Source organism: Durio zibethinus, chromosome 21, assembly GCF_047325235.1.
Source record: "Durio zibethinus cultivar Kanyao isolate XHJ-2024 chromosome 21, ASM4732523v1, whole genome shotgun sequence".
Classification (NCBI taxonomy): domain Eukaryota; kingdom Viridiplantae; phylum Streptophyta; class Magnoliopsida; order Malvales; family Malvaceae; genus Durio; species Durio zibethinus.
Window position 1 is genome coordinate 10,226,446 of NC_143182.1, and position 18,573 is coordinate 10,245,018.

Genomic DNA, 18,573 nt, shown 5'->3' on the forward strand with positions numbered 1-18,573 from the left:
GGGTATAATAGATACATACCCACTAAAATTGAATACTCTTCTATAGTTGGCACCAAATTAACCTCATTAAAGATGAAGCAATGGTAAGAAGGATCCCAAAACTATATCATCACCTTAATAAGCGGGTTATCAACCTCCACTGATAAGAGATATACAATATGCCCAAACTTTTGACAAAAAGCTTCTTGCCTTGGAAGAGTCATGTTGTTTCATATATCTGATAAGCTTTTCAAGTCATTTTGTTTGAAAAGTAAGCGAACTTCCTTTGGCAATGTAGAGACATGACCAGGTGGAAAACAATCTCTTTTTTTTTAGCTATTCTTTCTCTGATTCTATCTTCACATATATGGGAGAGTCACATTTGAATAGTGTAAATAAGGTGCAAACTTGACGTTCTGTGAAATCCATGAGGGCTTTTGTTGAAATAGCTTTGGGTTAAGAATACTATGTAATCTGTAAACATGTTTATGAATGTGCACAAAAGGAAAAGAAGTAAAAGAAGACAAAGAGATTAGTTAGTCACTTCAATAAAACATCACATAACAAGTAAGATAACAACATGACCTTGAATTTTGGATTAACTACAAAGGGTGGGAAGATAAGGCTCTATCTATGGTTAGGTTTTTGAGGTTGACGATATGCGATTTGGGTTAATTCCAAAAGGTTCCCAAATTGTTCCTTACATCACGGTCTATTACAGACTAGTAAGGCACCCTAATCCTCACCCATCATAGGCTATAAGCGAAAAAAGTTTAATCTGAGTGAGAATGTTTCGCAAGCCCATGCGGAGACATGAAATCTCATATAAGGCATAGGTACTTCACTCTCTTCTAAAGGTAGAGCTCGAGTGGAGGGCTTATGTTATACATATACAAATGAATGACATGTATATATACAATAAATAAATAATTAAGCAAATATAAGTAAGGAAATAAAAGAAAGATAAATAAATAAGCATGTATTCACGGTGAAAAAGAAAATAAATAATAAAGCAGATACATCCAATAAAAAGAAATAATTTCAAATTTATTAAGCGAGGCTTGGATAATAACAAATTATTTACTGGCTTGACTATTAATATCCTCAGTGAAGCCACTAAGCTGTCATAATGTATAGATCCATAAACCTACCGTTAGACATAGATTAGAGGAGTCACCACCAATCTTTTTTGTCTATATGTGATTGGCCACCTGAAATATATTCTGATTTACAAAAACAAATGTAGGTTCGAGAGTCAGTTACACATGAGGAAGGTTTTAGCACCCCTACAACATCCATCCAAAGGATGATACCAGTTTGATTTCAAATTATCCAAGCCTTGATCATTTTTATAATTTACCAAATAATTTAATATTAAAAATTAATCTTAAAATTATCCCAATAGTTTGGTAGCAATTTAAGATAATTCTCTCACCTCTTGAGTATCCATAGATACTAGTGTCCCATTTTGAAGAGGCTCCATCATCGGATTTCTTAAAGTATTTTATTCAAAAAAGTCTCCTAATAATTTGGTAGGACTTAATTTGAATCAATCCTCAAATAGTTTAGAAGATAAAAATTATTTATTTATATTTTTTTGAAAATTAATTTATGAAATTTCCTAATAGTTTGGTGGATTCCATAAATTTATTTTGTAAGGATTTTTGTTTGAAAAAGATTTCTCTTTTTTATTATTGAAAGGATTTTATAAATACTTTTGAAAAACTTTTATTTGAAAAGATATATTTTTTATATTTTTATTTGAAAAGATTTTTTTATTGAATCATTTTTCTTTCTTTTTTACTTTCAGAAATGAAAATGACAGAAATAACATTTTTTATTTTAAAAAATAAAATCAGAAAAGAAAAAATATATAAAAATAAAATAAGGTAAAAATAAAATGAAATAAAATAAAATAAAAATGAAAAAACCTGCGATCGGGTCAAGTTGTAATGCAGGTCACCGAGTTAATATGTGGATCTTAGGTGCCCAAAACGACGTCGTTCTAGGTCAGTAAAAAGGTAATTTTCAACATTTTTCCTCAGACGGTCAGTGCTCCTCTCTACCTTCAAATTTCTCTGTCTTCTCTCTAAAAATCTCCCAAGAACCCACCGATAAATTCAACTGAAAACTTAAAATACCACCAATTTCTAGGGATGTTGTCGAAAAATTCAACCAAAAACTGAAAGACCCACCGGTTTCTAGACAACTCATCAGAATGTGGCCAAAAAATTCAAACCTTCACCGAAAATTCATCCAAACCCAGAAAACCCAAAAATTTATAGAAAAATTTAGATTTCTTCAAATCTTTCCAAATTTCTCCCAAATTTTGTTCCAATTACTCCTAGAATCGTCTCGAATTCTAATTCTAACTTAGAAACCTAAAATCAAACCCACAACTTCAAATTGAACCCAAAATCCCAGAATCAAACTTTCAAAACCCTTTCTGCCCAAAATTACTTAGACTTTTTTTCTAATAATTTTTTCGTGTCCACCCTCTGTAGAGCCGATTGAATTCATAAGTAGTCCTAGGATTAATTTTAGGAAAGGGACAGAATCAATCCCAGGCTTGAATTCTAGGATTGCATTCTGTCCAACGTGATTTTTGGTCCAAAATTTCAACAATTGTATCAACATTTTGACCAAGGGATTCTGATTCTGATTTCATCTTTTTTTGTGCACGTGTAGATTAGAACAGAAAAGAAAACAAAGAAAACAAAGAAAAGGAACGGGAAAAATAAAATAATAATAATAATAATAATAATGGCATCAATAATACTATATTATAATAAATACAAAAATATCAAAAAAAGAAAAGAAAAACAAATAATAATAATAATAATAATAATAATGACATTAACAATGGTACCATATAATATATACTATAATAATAAAAATATAAAAGGAATCAGTCCGACTAGGCCCGAACATAAATGAGTGTCTACATTTATTATTAAATATTTGTGCTATTAAAATATTTATATTTTATATTGAAAGTATCTATTATTAAACCATAACAAAAATCATTTTTTATTTATATTTGTTTTTAAAATGGTAATATAAATACATTAATAAATAAAAAATAAAAATATATATTTTAAACTACAAAAATAAGAAATTATTAAAAATATTCATATTAAGAAAATAATATTATTATATTATTTAACATTAATTATTAAAATAATTAAAATATTATTATTTATTATGAAAATAATAAAATAATACTATTTATTATTGAAATACTAAAAATATTTATGTTTAATAATATACAAAATAAAATTATTTAAAACTGAAACACCAAAAGACTTTTGTTGTTAATATTTTGTTTTTATAATTAAAATTAAATAAAATATTTTTATTAATATAATACTAATTTAAGTTGAATCAAATCAAGTTTAAACTTAAATTTTATATTCAAAATCATACTTTAGTAAAATTATAAAAATATTAAAAGACTTTTAATATTAATTTTTTAAGTAAAATTAAATAAAAATATTATTTATTAATATAATAATATTTTGGGTCGAGTAAAATTAAGTTTGAGTTTAAAAAAATCATGTACAAAGTCTGACTTGAATAAAATTATACTCAAATACATTAATAAATAGTTTTACTTATAAATAGTTTTTTTTCAAAAATTATCTTTTTTTTTTTCCAAAGGGTAAGATAATTTTAAAAAAATATATCTTATTTTTTATCAATTAGTATGTTATTTTGAGTTGATCAATCAATTTTTTGTCAAATAAATACTTAAAAAAATAAAAATTATTTTTCAAAAATCATTTTTTCCAAAACAAATGGAGTCCAAATTGAAAGGACAAGCACAAATATTAATTAGGTTTCAAACAAGGAGAAGATTTTATTCATTTTTATACGATTTTTTTTTTTTTTTTGCTTACTAGTTACTATGTATGATAATTGCCATTTGAAAAGAGTTGAAATAGAGAAATTTAAGTAAATTAATCCTCCGGTGATGGTCAAATAAATGTAATTTACTGATTTTGAGCAATTTACAAAAGGAAGTAAATCGACAAATTATTGCAAACTAATCATTAACATCTTTATTTGGGTACAAATTACTTGCTGAAAATTCCCTTATTTTTTGATAACAAAAAAAGAACTTTGATCAATCAAAATATGCAGTGCAAGATAAATTTTCAAACACAAAAAGAAATTTGAAATTAAACTTAGTTGGCATATGTAGTTTTTTTTAAGAGATAATATCTTACATATCTAAAATTTAAATTTTAACATTTACAATTCCTTTAGTTTTTTCTTTTTTTCATATTGCATTATCTTTTGTGAAAAAAAAAAATAATAATAATAATAATAATAATAAAGTAAGAGCAAAAAAAAACCTCTTATGGTCAACATGTTTGAGCCACTTGATCCAAAGAATGCTCATGACTAGAAAAAGAAGAAAAGAAAAACTCTTTTTTATTTACTTAAAAAAAAAAACTTTTTATGTGATGTTTTTTAAACATAATTTTTTTATTTTAAATGAAAAGTAAGATAGCGAAATAATGTGTATTTTGAATGGGTCTAAGTTGGCGTTAATATAATAAAGGAAAGCAAAACCTACACCTTTTACATACTGGATTCCAATATTAATTTAATGAAGCATGCTTTTGTTGATCACTATATTCCAATGGAACTTTAGTCAGCATGCCACTTTCCATGCGGTCCATGAGTATCTCTGCATTTAAATATTTCATTACTCAATTTGATGACTAATGGTCGATCTGGAACAGCAGTTAGGTACCAGTGGCGGTGCGATTCATGCTCTACTGCATCGTGACTGCTGTTTGAATAGCATTTTATGATGCAGTTGACCCAATGGAAGGGTTTCAGTTGAAGATTGAATAGTAAGAATTCTGTGAACCATTGAGCTGGGCTTTTGAGTTTGATCATAATGCTTTTACTATTAATTTTTTTTCTTAAAATATCCTTAACATAAAAGTTTTTTTTGTTTGAATTCTTTTATTGTGTATTTGTATGATTATTTTTTTTATATTTTACATTTATATGTTTAATATTATTTTGTCAAATAATATTTAGAATTGTTATAAGTATTATTTCTTTAAAATATATATTTAAAGATTTCAAAGTATTTTATAATTTTGATACTTAAAATCTTAATTATTATGTTAATATTAGATAATATGTGTTAATATTTTAATTGAATAAAATTTTAAGATACTAAATATTAAGCAATATTATAATATATATAAATATATTTATTAATATATTTTTAAATTAATATTTGAATGTTTATTTTTCATTTTCATCCACCTTGTTTTACCATCTAAAAACATATTTTACTATTAATTTTAATATTATTATTATAACTCGAATCTCATTATTATAATTGTTTGTGTTGAGTTCCAATTTCAGGGTATTCTAGCAAGACAAAAGAGAAAGACAATTAGAGGCAAAGGTATGGATATTTGCACTTAGATGCACAAATCAAAATAAGTGAGGTCGAAAAGAAAGTAATAAAGAGAATTAGGAGTAGATTAAACTTGTCTTAATAGTATCTAAATTTTCATATTTATAGATAAGTGATAAGGGAGCATTAAGGGACAATAAGGGCGTAGTTGAGTTGAGGTAGCACTGAGTATATCAAACCAACCTGACATGTCAGGTTGGTACAAAAGTCAAAAGGCCATTATATGCTTTTGACCACTAAATGGCCCTAATATTCTATCATCTTATCAAACAGTTTGAGTATCAGACTACTGGGTATGTTATCGACACATTCCGTGCACGGCAAATAGGTAAAAGAATATGATGTCAAATTTGATTCTTCATAGCCGACGTCATAGAAAAGGTTGGCATTAGGAGACCATTAGTCCTTAAGTCATGGTTCGACCTTGTGAGGGTTTGTTCTTGAGTGTATATCTTGGGTTGAGTATATAGTCGGCTTGAAAGTCACCAAGGTGTCAATTATTCAGGATGATCCAAGATTAGTGTTGGAGTTTGTCTGGTCAATGTGGGACTTGTGTTTTATTTCAAGAGTTTAGATTCGAATATTTACTTTGAACTCTGATGATGAACTAAACATTCGGTTTGGTCGATCTGACCTATGATCCATTTGATTTGGCCAGTCTTGTGGCATTAAATGAAGAGAGAGGTAATTTGAGTAAAAAAATTTAAAAAGGGAAGACAAAAAAATGTATTCCTATCTTTGCTCTAACACATGGCATAGTCTGTGTCATTTATCAAATCTAAGGCTTGACCATATAAAAGGCTGTTAAGGCTTTCATCTTTCACCTTTCTATTTTTTTTGCTTTTTATCTGATCTAAATTTTTTATCTTAAAAGCTTTCTGGCCTTAAGTTGTTATTCTCATTGCTCATTTTTTTCATTTTCTTCAGTACGTACTTTCAATTATGTCTTGTAGTTTTAGTTCTTGGGAAGTCAAAAGTTTTAGGGTAAAATCTAAGGGTCAACTCGGGTAAGATGATGATGACCTGATTTCGTCAATCATTAGAGGTTATAATTGTCAAAAGATGACCTTTTGGTTTAACCCAATGTCTAAAGAAATGTAGCAGTGAAACGAGGACAATACTTGAGTAAGAGAAGAATAGGTCTTGAACATAAAAAAAATGTGTGCTCAAATAGATTTTGATCTATAGGATCCATTTTTTTTTATCTTTCAAATCAGTTTATCTTTTATAGCTAACTTTCCTTCATCTTCAATTGTTCCCACTTCTGGAGTTCAGTCTTATCTATTTTTTTCTATTTTTATTTTTTCACCTATAGATGCTCCCGTTGTCACTTCTATTCCCCCCCCTCATTCAGTTCTTATTAAGATTACTTCTTCTTCTGAAGAATCCCTACCTCATATTTCTTCCCTCGAAGTCGTGTTGCTCTCAGCCACGATTCAACCTCAAAATCTTACTCTTGCTCATGAGTTAGAGTCTTCTGGTGATGAAAATTTGATGATAAAGAGGGTTCCAAGGAAGAATAGAATGAAATGAGTTACCTTAACTAAAGAAAGTAACGGCTAGAAGAAAAATCTTATGGAGAAGAATGAGTTGATTAAGGTTTTTATATATACTCTTTATAACCTCGGTACGATCTTCAAGGATGTGATGAGAGAAGTAAAAAATAGGGCTAATCTTAAAAATGTCCTGACATTTGTTCAGATCATCATATCCATGCTCTGGGGATGACTTTTTTTTTTCCAAAAAGGAGTATAGCATATTAATGTCGAATCCCTCAGATCGAGTCACTAACAAATTACAACCACATTGGCTCTATGTATAATGAGATTCATTCATGGTTGGTCTAAGGTTTTCACTTCATTCTTTACTTGTTTCAATTTTTAATTCTTACAATTTAACTATCACTTAGATTACTCCCAACTCTATACGGTACATAGTAGGCTTTATCATTCTTTATCTACATTTAAACATTTTTTTTACTCTTCTTTTATTTAAAAAAAATTTTATTAAAAAGTACCCGAGTGATAAGATGTGGTATTACATAACAACTTGACCTAATAAAAAATTATTTATCGATTGTCTGAGCTCAATAAAAAATTAGAAGTTGTTTTTCCTCTGTTTTAAAAGCAAAAAATAAATAAAAATAGTGAGACCAAGTCTCAATAGTTACTGAGGTTGAGGCATGGGAGATAATAAAAGGTCTAACATTTTTGTGGATGCACTAATAGCTTTTTTCATCTTGGATTTATCATATCGAGATAAAATAATATAGTACACTCGTAGAGGGAGCTCATTATTGATACCCACAAGCTGACCTCCCTCAAGTAATAAATAAGATGAAATACTAGGGTAGGTGTAAGGTAACCTTGTAAGATTTTATTTTAACTTGGTTTTTATCTAACTGTTAGCCCAATTTGTAAAGATGTCTATTAATAAAAAACTTCAACTTCTCCCTGTTTTAGCATGGCCCCACATCCAAAAGGGCCTAAAGTAAAAAAATTTAGCTCGAAATCCCCTCTCGTAGAAGGGACAAAGTAATTAACCCCTCAACTCGGCACATCCCCGTAATCCAAAAAATAAAGTCCATAGGTCATTAAGAGCTCTCTGTAGCACCTCTTCCTACCAAAAATTTAAGGGTAAAGTTTTCTTTTTCTACCTTGGAGAATCCCAAAACAAAGGTGTTAAGGCCCAACTCGAAGAAGATTTGCACAAGGTTGGAGTATACTCTCATTGATGACCCCACCAAGAACTTCAACGTAACAAAGAGGTTCTGCAAGGTCATGATCCTTCTCTTTGGTAAGTGCTACTTGACTTCAACTCGACTTTCTTATTATTATTCATTTTACTTAAGTTTGAGTTTATCATATGCAATCCAATAGAAGCTTCTACCTCAACTATCCGAACATCACCAACTAAGCATTTCACTATGCTTACCTTACTATGGCCCACCTATTCAAGAACGAGAAAGATATGGCTATCTTAACTAAAAAGTATAAGAAAAGCTCAGACGCTCTGAGTAACATCAGGTCTAGCCTCAGTGTATCCCATAAGAAAAAAGTTGAGTAGAAAAAAAAGAATGATGAGCTGATAACAAAGTTGAAAGCTGTCTTGATTAATAAAGCCTTGATCGATTCTATAAGAGAGCAAGTCGAGCTCAAGATTAATGATTTTCAGGCTGAGATAAAAAGGCTGAGATCTGAGTTGGAGGCCAGAGAGAGCGAAAATGATGATATGAAGAAAAAAGCTATTAAAAATTTTAAAGCTTCCAACGAATTCTTTTAGCTCTATGTGGAGTTTTTCAGTGTCAATGTGCTCGGTGCCTTCAATATGGCTAAAGATAAGGTACAATTTAAATTTGTCAACTTTAACCTCGATATCTCTAATATTTATATTAATAATATCAAATCAAGTCCTCTTTCTTGTCAACCTAAGGAGAAAAAAAAAAGAAAAGGACAATGATGAAACCATGGATAATGAACTTAAGGTAACTCAAGGGGCCAAGCACGAGGTGTACGAGATTGAAGAGGCTGAGGTCATTATTGTTGCTACTCCTACTAATGAGGGTGCTACTACTATTGCTGCTGCTAATGTTGCTGACACATAGTTTTTTTTTTTAAACTTTTGTAAATATTTTGTTTTTGAAATGCTAATATACAGGGTTAATTTTTGTGGTAACCTCATATAAGAATGATTTGCTAACCATTTTTGTACCAATCATGTTCACAGGGAATCAAATATATGTTTTGTTCATTTTGTTCAAGTTTTTATTCGTACAAGTTTAAGCTTGATGTTTGATTTGACTGAAGTTAATTTGATCGAACCTAGTTAAATGGGCAGAGGGTTTGCTTAGTCGTTCAGAAATATCTTAAATTAAATCAACTTATGAATCCATCTAAGTTTCAGGTCAAATTTTATTGGATCTATTGGGATATGAGCTCAATATGAGCGTAAGCGTCAATGGATGAGCATAATTTGATTTATATATTTAAGTACAAAATACAAATGTGAGCTTGGTTTAGTCTGAGCTATTGGTAGTATACTTTTAAGTTATTCGCATTCTACATCCTTAGAATAGTGTTACAATTTATATCCAATAGCTTATAGGTTGCATCATGGATGATCTTTTTAATTACATATAATCCTACCCAGGTTAGGGCTAATTTGCCACCTCATTCATCTATTCTTACGACTTCAACTTTTTTAAGCACCAAGTCACCTTTCCTAATGTGCTTATGTTAAACCCTTTTGTTATAATAGCTAGACACCTTTTTTTGATAAGCTATTATCCATGTTAGGGCTATATCTCTCTATTTTTTGATAAGGTCTAGATCGGCCCTAAACGCTTTCTCATTTCCTTATTCTGACCTTAATTCAATCCTTAAGCTCGAAAGGCCAATCTCGACAGGTACTACGACCTCTGTTCCAAATGCTAGATGGAACAAAATTTCACTTATTGGTACTTTAGTGGTCATTCTCAGGGTCTATAACACCCTTAGTAGTTTGTTAGCCCACTTCCCCTTCATTAAATCCAATCTTTTCTTCAGGGCTTCTAATATTTCTTGTTCACCACTTTGACCTATCTATTAGATTGAGGGTGAGCAATCGATGTGAATCTCAGGTCAATGTAAAGGTTTTAACTTCATTCTTTGAACTTCAAGTTTTCAAGTTATTTGACATTTTCCGTTATTATAAACTATGATAGGCTGAATCTACAAACTATATTCTTTTATACAAATTTCTTGACTTGGATCTCTGTTGTAGTGGTTAAAGCCTTGACTTTAAGCCATTTCATGAAGTAATCTACTACTACTAAGATAAATTTCTTTTAACTCGTGATCGAGGTGAATGGTCTAAGAACATCTATTCCCTGTTACGTGAAAGGCCACAGATTGATGATAGGGGAGAGCTTGATTAAGGAAAGATATTGCACGTGAACAAACTTATGACATTTATCACATCTCTTTACCAGTTCAATCGTGCTTTTTTTATGGTGGGCCAATTGTAACCTTACCTAAACACTTTGTAAGCTAATGATTGAGATCCGAAGTGGCTTTCACATATTTTTTTTCATGGATTTCTCACAGGACACAGTCTATCTTTTATTCATCAATGCATCTTAGATAAAGCAGGCTAAAAGATTTTTTGCATAATTTTTTCTTGATCATCATACACCGAAGAACCTTCTTCATCAATGTTTTAGCTTAGATTCTATTTTGGGTAGCATTCTCATGGTCAAATATGTTTTGATCGACATAATCCAAGTTTGTTTTTTCATGAATAGCCTTACGAACTCTTTCTCGATGCTTTTGTGTGCCAATTTTTCTACCAAGGCTTGATCTAAACTTTTTGCCATTATTCCTGAAGCTAGCTTAGATAAGAAATCTATCAATAAATTTTTAAACCTTGGTATCTTTTTACCTCAACCTTAGTAAAACTAAACATCAGGGCTAGTGCTTTATCTAGGTATTTTTTAATTCTTTCTTTTTAAGCTCCAAATTCCCCATTAATTTGGTCGACCACTAATTAAGAGTCACTATACACTGTTATAGATTAAACATTCAACTAGGTTGTCAATCTTAAACCAGCTATTAATGCCTCATACTCTGCCTTATTGTTAGATGCCCTGAACTTAAATCTTAAGATGCATGGATATTGTAATTCTTCTGGGTTGATTAGAATGAGGCCGACTCTTTCACTATGGTTCATAGTCGATCTATCAACAAAAAGCTTCCAACTTTCTTGGTCTAATTTTTTTTCCTTTTCCTCAGGTTATCTTTCAATGTGGACTGAGGTGAGCTCTACAATGAAGTATGCTAAGATTTCAAGGCTAACCTAAGTAGTATGTGTATGTCGAACTCACTGAGCTTTACTGTCCACTTGATTAACTTCTTTAATATTTTTAGCTTTTGTAAGACCTATCTTAATGGTTGATTGATCAATACGTAGATCACATAGGCTTAAAAATTAGACCTGAGTTTTTTAGCCAGAGTGACAACTACATAAGCTAATTTTTCTATACTACTGTAGTTAATTTCTAGCTCTATTAATACTTTACTCATAAAATTTCGATCTTTACTTTCCCTCTTCTTCTCAAACTAAGATCGAATTGATAGCCTAATCCATAGTGGCTATGTATAAGTACAAGATTTTATTAGGTCTTGGCTTAAACAAGATAAGTAGAGAGGATAAGAACTTTTTGAGCTCTTCAAAAGCTTTTTGACACTGAAGAGTCCACTTGAAGTTAGAAATATTTTTAAAAGTTTTAAAGAATGACAAACAATGTTCTTTTGACCAAAACATAAATTGACTTAGGATAGCTATTCTTCTAGTTAGTTTCTATACTTTTTTTACTGAGATCGGTGCCTTCATGTTTAAAATTGCCTTAACCTTTTTTGGATTCACCTTTATCCCCATTTTATTAATCATGTAACTGATGAACCTACCCTACGTGACCTCAAAAGCACACTTGCTTTAGTTAACCATATATTATACTTTTTTAAGGTGTTAAAGGTTTCTCTAAGGTCTTTCAAGTACTTAGTCAAGCTTTTGTTTTTTACTATCATGTCATCCACATATATTTCTATGTTGTGATTAATTTGGTTTTTAAACAACTTATTGACCAGCCTTTGATAGATTGCCCTTGCATTTTTCAATTCGAAGGGTATCATCTTGTAATAATACAGGCTTTTCTCTGTAATAAAAGCTATTTTTTCTCTTTATCATTTAGCATATTAATTTGTTAGTAACTAAAGTAGGCATCCATAAAGCTAATAAGGCCATATTTAACACTATCATCCACTAGCCAATCTATACTAGAGAAGAAAAAGCTATCTTTGGGGCATGCTTTGTTCAGGTAGGTGAAATTAACACACATCCTCTACTTTTCACTGTGCTTTTTTACCATGACCACATTGACTATCCATTCAGGATAATAGACTCCTTATAAAGCTTACTTGCAGTAATCCATAAACTTTCTCCTCAATAACTCATTGTCTTTTTAGGATAAAAGTTTTCTTTTTTTGTCAAACTAGTTTTACCTCAGGATTAGTGTGCAACTTATATACCATTATCTCGGTATTAATTTCAAGTATATCAGATGATGTCCAGGCAAATAGGTCAATATTATTTCTCAAAAATTTAATTAATCGATCCTTGTGCTGAAGTATAGTTTTGATCTACATGTGTTTTTTAGCAACTCTATCCCAAAATGATATAGCTACGAGATCCTCAACCAACTCAAGTCAATTTTCATCCAAGTCTAATCTTTTGTCAATTATCTCTTTTTGTTCAATTAGGTAGACACCATTTTCTGCAAAAACAAATCCCAACTTTATGATTAGTACATTATTAGTGACTTGCTAGAATGCATAATTGAATTGGTACGTATTTTTCATTTCAAGCTATATTTTGATCGATGTATTAGCTCAGTTCAAATAACATGTAATTGTTTACACAAGCTTAAAAGCTTGGTCTTCTTTAGAGCTACTTCAAAAAAATTTTAAATAAAACAAAAGATGTCTTTTTGTTAGAGCTTAAGAGCTTGAAATGACTTAAGAGCGCGCTTTCATAAGGTTGGTCTTATGTTATATGTCTTTGCTCATAGTTTTCTACTTTTTTTTTAATTTTCGTTGTTTGCCCTTCCTCAGCACTCTCGATTTTGATCAAACTGTCAATATGCTTCCCAATCCTCTTTTTCATTATTGTGACATAATACTATCATGTTGTAGATTGATCTCCTTTAACCTCTCCAACCTCGTTAGGTGTTGAGAATTTTACTTTCAAATGAAAAGTTGAGCCTATGAGCCGCATAACAAATTGGCTAGTTCAGCCTAATATCATATTGTATTCAGATGGGATGTCTACAACCATAAATTCTATTATCGATGTTACAGTCCTTGATTTTGTCCCCAAAAAGATCGATAGCTTGATTGTTCTTTTCATTGGAACCTACTTATTCCTAAATCCCACTAATGTTGTAATGATCGGTTGTAGTTGGTCTTCACCAATTTCTAATTTTTTTGGTATCATAGTACATGATGTTAGTCAAACTCCCATTATTGAATAGGATTCTCTTGACTACATAATTGTATATTATAGCTGTGATTACTATAGCTTCATCATGTGGATGCTGGATTCTTTCCAAATATTTCAAACTGAATGAGATTGGTTCATTATTTTAGTCTTGCTTTTCTTTACTTAGGTATATACAGCCATGATCATGCCTAGATTGAACTTTCTTTTAATTGAGGTTGAGCTGCCTCTAATGATCACATTAATCACCCTAACAATCAACTTGTTGTTATCTATTCGGGATTCTTGTTGTCTTAGTTCATCTCTTCGAACTTTTTTTCTTCCATTTTTTGGCTTTTTTTCTCCACCCCAAGTGGGCTCTCTTTAGTCTTATCTGTAGTCTATTCTAAGTTAACTTTGTCTTTACTATTTTATAAACCTCTTCAACTAACCTATCTTTATCAAATCTTGGATCTTATTTTTTAAGTCGACGTAATCTTTAGTATTATGGCCTATATCTCTATAAAAGGCACATCCCTCCTTGTGTTCTGTCTCAGTAGCTTTGATCATCTAAGGTCAGAATTTCTCTCAATTGGCATTAGAATCCTCTTTTGAAAGGTATTCAATGCGATGTAGTTCCTTTCTCTATTAGGGCTTCTAATCCTATGTCATATCTCTCTTGAAGGAGGATCATAGAAATCATTATCTTTCTTACAATCGAAGGGGGATGAGCCTCTCTCACCTCAGTTGTTTCTCATTATAGCTTCGGCATTTATATATTTCTCAGCTACAAATAGGACATAGGCTACAATTTTAGGTGGTTTTAGTGATAAGGTCAACTTTAGGTGGTACTCTCTATTATTGAGTCCACTTGTTCAAAAGGCTATAGCGACCATTTGCTCCAAGTCTTATACTTGTAGAGTTTCTACATTAAAATGCATGACATATCTTTTCAAAGATTCATTGCGACCTTGGTAGATCGACATCAAACTCAAAATTATCTTTTTCACCATTTGACTACTTACAAATTAAGACAGAAAATAGTGGCTGAGCTTTTTGAATGTTGTAATTGACCTCGGTTCCAAGCTACTATACTAAGAGCAAGCTACACCCTTTAGAGTGGTAGCAAGCCTTTACATATCAAAGCTTCATCTGTACCCTACATTATCATGTTAATCCTATAAAATTATAAATGATCGAAAGAATTAAAAGTATCATCGTAGGCTTATAAGTGGGCATTTTGAACCCTTTAAGAGGTATAGTTCTATCGATCTTTTCAGTAAAAGGTGAAGTCTTAAGAAATTTAAGCTCATCCTTAAATACCACTGCTTTTGTTTTCAGTTCTTTCTCCATGGCTTGCATCCAAGCTTTCAAGTCCTTATTTGGTTAGGGTTCGATGTTTTTTTGTTTGGATTTTTGGGTCGTAGCATGTGTCAAATTATGACTGGGTTAGTGGTGGAATGAGGTATAATGCTCCTCTTTTTTGGAGGCCGAGGAGGTTTTCATTGCTTCATAACTTAGTTGTCTTACTGCAGCTCCTAAACGATGGGTGGTTAGGTCAAACACTTTCAAAGCTTATGATGAGGTTATGGTTTGCAGCATATGTTTGAAGGCATGTATCTACTCAGTCAAAGCCTAAAATTGTTCCATGGTTAGACCAGTCTGTGGTGGGGTAAGTCAGTCCGAGTGTTGGCTATTGTGTGTTTTCATCCCAGCCTGGATGGTGGTCTTTCCTTCCTTTAAAATTCTTTTCCTATGTGGCATTGTTTTGCGCTTAGCTAGTGAATAAATAAGGCATTTACCTGGCATGCCAAATGTTTATGCCAAGCTCCGATCTCAGGATATTTTTGAAAAGACAAAAGATAAGGACAATTAAAGGCAAAGGTAAATAGTGTTTCTTGTGTTTGCACTCCAACGCATAAGTCAAAATGAGTGAGATCGGAATGAGAGTAGTAAGAAAAAATACGAGTAGATTAAATTTGACTTAATGGTGCCTAGACCTTCATATTTATAGATAAACGATAAGAAAACATTATGGGACAATAAAAAAATGGTCAAACTAATATGACACTAAATGTGTCAGACCGACCTAATATGTCAGGTCGACACAAATGTCGAAATTACCTTTGACTATCTGCAAAAGATTTCTAATAAAAAAAAAAATCATTATACCTTTTGAACCATTAAATGCCCTAACAATAATAATTAATCTCGTGATTATTTTTACTTTTAATCTCATCAAAATTAATTTTATCACTCATATAAATGAATGTTAAAATATTTCATTTTTGAATTTTCTAAATTCAAGTAGCAATTACTATATTATATTCATAATTGAGAGTACTGCCGCATCGTTATCAAAATTGAGGATATTTTATATTCAGCCAGATACCAACTCCCTTTTTTAATAAAAAAAGAAAGGAAAAAACTGTGTGCTGATGCACAATGCAACCCACATTACCTTAATGTAGTGAACCTTCGCATATAAGGACATGTTGATAGCCCGGAAGAATCCAGGTCCGACGGTGACTTTTTGTTGAGAATACTAAACATAAATCTTTTTCCAGTGATGACTGATGTTCAAGGGAAATGGCTCAAGGTTCGCCTGCTCCTCTCTAATTCTTGTTTTATGTGTTATTATGTATCTTTTTGCAAAAGTTAAACAATCAAGACTCTGGGATTTTTGTGTTGGTTGAACATCTCTTGATCACATCCTGAGTTTTAATTTTTAATGTTTCATATGTAAATTTTCATATTTGTGTGGGGAGATTCTTGTTTGACTTCATGGTAAAATAACGTCCCTGGACTTAGACTTCTTATCAGTGTTTTATTTCTTTTCAAGACAAACCAGACAAATATTCAATTTGGGTTTTCTGGAATCTTGGCTGCCCATGTGGAAGAAATTTTTAAGGCGATTGCAAAATCCTCAAAGAGGTCAAGTGATTAACTGGTTATAGCATAATTTTCTGCCTGAAAGACTAACCCAGTGAACAAATGAACCTGGGTAATCTCAGGCACTGCAGTCCTAATCCTAGAGTCCTAATACAACCAAAGTGTTCACTGCGTTATTTCTCTGTTTTGCAGAAGCTGTCTTAGCATTGTTGATTTAATATCCGGGTAATTTTTACTAGAAAATCGCAGATTTTATGTTACTCAAAATCCTTTGTTATTTCTATGAAATCATCCCTTTGAACGATTTAAGCAAGAGGGTCTGAATGAATTAAGGAAAGTAGGACCTATCTTGAGAAGAAAAGGGAAGTAAGAATAGGAAAGAATAAAATCTAGACAATGAAGAGATTCTTGATTTCTTTCCATTTTTTTATGGTTGTCTTCTTGATGTGCCTTTCTTTGCCATTACCTTTGATTTTGTCTGTTTGAATCTATATTATAAACTTATCTTTACATATTCAATATTCATGCCGTCAATTATTCTGGTGCATGTTGTATTTTAATAATCTCTGCTCTGTTTTAGATTATTTCAAGTAGTTAATAATCAGTTAAAATGAAAATCAAACCTCAAAATTCAGCTAAGCCTAGATAATACAATCCCAGCAAGAGTGAAAACAAAATGATGGCATCTTTTGTTATCTTAGTATTATCGTCTGTGACCAAGAATGAGAAAGCTTCATCTCATTCACATGTTCTAGACTTTGTCACTCAAATGATCATGCCACATCAGCAAGAGGTCTTGTTTTATCAGAGAACACGCAGGCCACAAGGCACATGATTCATCTCCATTTTCGCTTTTTAACTTTATTGTAAGAATTGAAATGCTTGAGGTTTTTAACCTCTAGTTTTACTCTTTGTATTTGTAAATTTGTATCAGCTTCATCAGAATGGAACTGGACCTGGAGCTAGAAGCTCGCACGCCCTAACCATTGTAGGACAAAAAGCCTATGTCTTTGGAGGTGAGTTCACCCCAAGAGTCCCAGTTGACAACAAACTCTACGTATTCGATCTCAATACCCTAACATGGTCCGTTGCTGAGGTAACTGGTGATGTCCCTCCTCCACGTGTTGGTGTCACAATGGCAACCGTTGGTGAAACTATCTATGTGTTTGGTGGTAGGGATAGCACACATAAGGAGCTTAATGAGTTATACTCTTTTGACACTTCGACAAACAAGTGGAACCTGCTTACCAGCGATGACAGCAGCCCAGCTCATCGGAGCTACCACTCGATGACAGGTGATGATCGTCACGTGTATGTCTTTGGTGGGTGTGGTGTTGCTGGCCGGCTTAATGATCTATGGGCGTACGATGTTGTTGACCAAAAGTGGATCAAATATCCAACCCCGGAAGATAGTTGCAAGGGTAGAGGTGGGCCAGGATTGGCTGTGGTCCAAGGAAAAATATGGGTTGTGTATGGCTTCTCAGGAGTGGAAATGGATGATGTGCATTGCTTTGATCCAGTTGTAGAACAATGGTCCCAAGTGGAGACAAATGGAGAGAAACCTACAGCTCGAAGTGTATTTTCTACTGTTGGGATTGGCAAATACATAATCATATATGGTGGGGAAGTGGATCCTAGTGACTTGGGTCACCTTGGTGCTGGGAAATTTTCTGGAGAGGTTTATGGCTTGGACACGGAGACATTGGTGTGGAAGAAGTGGGAGGATGCACCGAGTTTGGAAAGTCATCCTGGGCCTCGTGGATGGTGTGCTTTTGCAAGCGGTTTGATGACAGATGGCCAACAGAGGCTTCTGGTTTACGGTGGCAACTCCCCTAGCAATGATAGGCTTGATGACATTTTCATTTTTACTCCATTTGTAGCATGCAATTGAAAACTAAGCAGTAATTGATGGTGATTTGGTATTAGGATTACAAACACAATGTGTGGCCGTGTCGGGTAAGTTGCTGTGAATGAGTCTGTCTAATAAGTTGCTTTTATGTGCTTCAGTGCTTTGGACTGGTTGCTTCTTATATGTTTACTTATGTTAATGCATCTGGTTTAGGCTGGGTTTGCTTCAGTCCTCTTCTGTAAAAATTAAAATTGGAATTACTGGTTAGCCTTCGTCTTTATATATTTTATGTTTATTTTGTCTTTTATCTCAACGAACAAATTAAATCAAGAATTCATTTCAGTTTTCTGGTATTCAATCGGATTGGAATATGTAATATTATAATAAAGGTAGA

The 18,573-nt window shown here is 32.0% G+C and overlaps 1 protein-coding gene across 1 annotated transcript; it reads left to right on the top strand.

The window, feature by feature from the left end:
- Window positions 1-15,793: 15,793 nt before the first annotated feature.
- On the top strand, window positions 15,794-18,486 carry LOC111305539 (thiohydroximate-O-sulfate sulfur/sulfate-lyase (nitrile-forming) NSP5). Its single transcript, XM_022903177.2, has 2 exons — window positions 15,794-16,037; window positions 17,265-18,486. Exons 1-2 carry the CDS (start codon window positions 16,008-16,010, stop codon window positions 18,219-18,221), a joined length of 987 nt encoding a protein of 328 aa, XP_022758912.1. The 5' UTR covers window positions 15,794-16,007; the 3' UTR covers window positions 18,222-18,486.
- The last annotated feature ends 87 nt before the right edge of the window (window positions 18,487-18,573 follow it).

Excerpts from the sequence above, each read along its gene's own strand:
- LOC111305539 (XM_022903177.2), top strand. The coding sequence starts at position 16,008 with ATGACTGATGTTCAAGGGAAATGGCTCAAG. Across the intron at positions 16,038-17,264 it reads TTCAAGGGAAATGGCTCAAG|CTTCATCAGAATGGAACTGG; the intron begins GTTCGCCTGCTC and ends AATTTGTATCAG.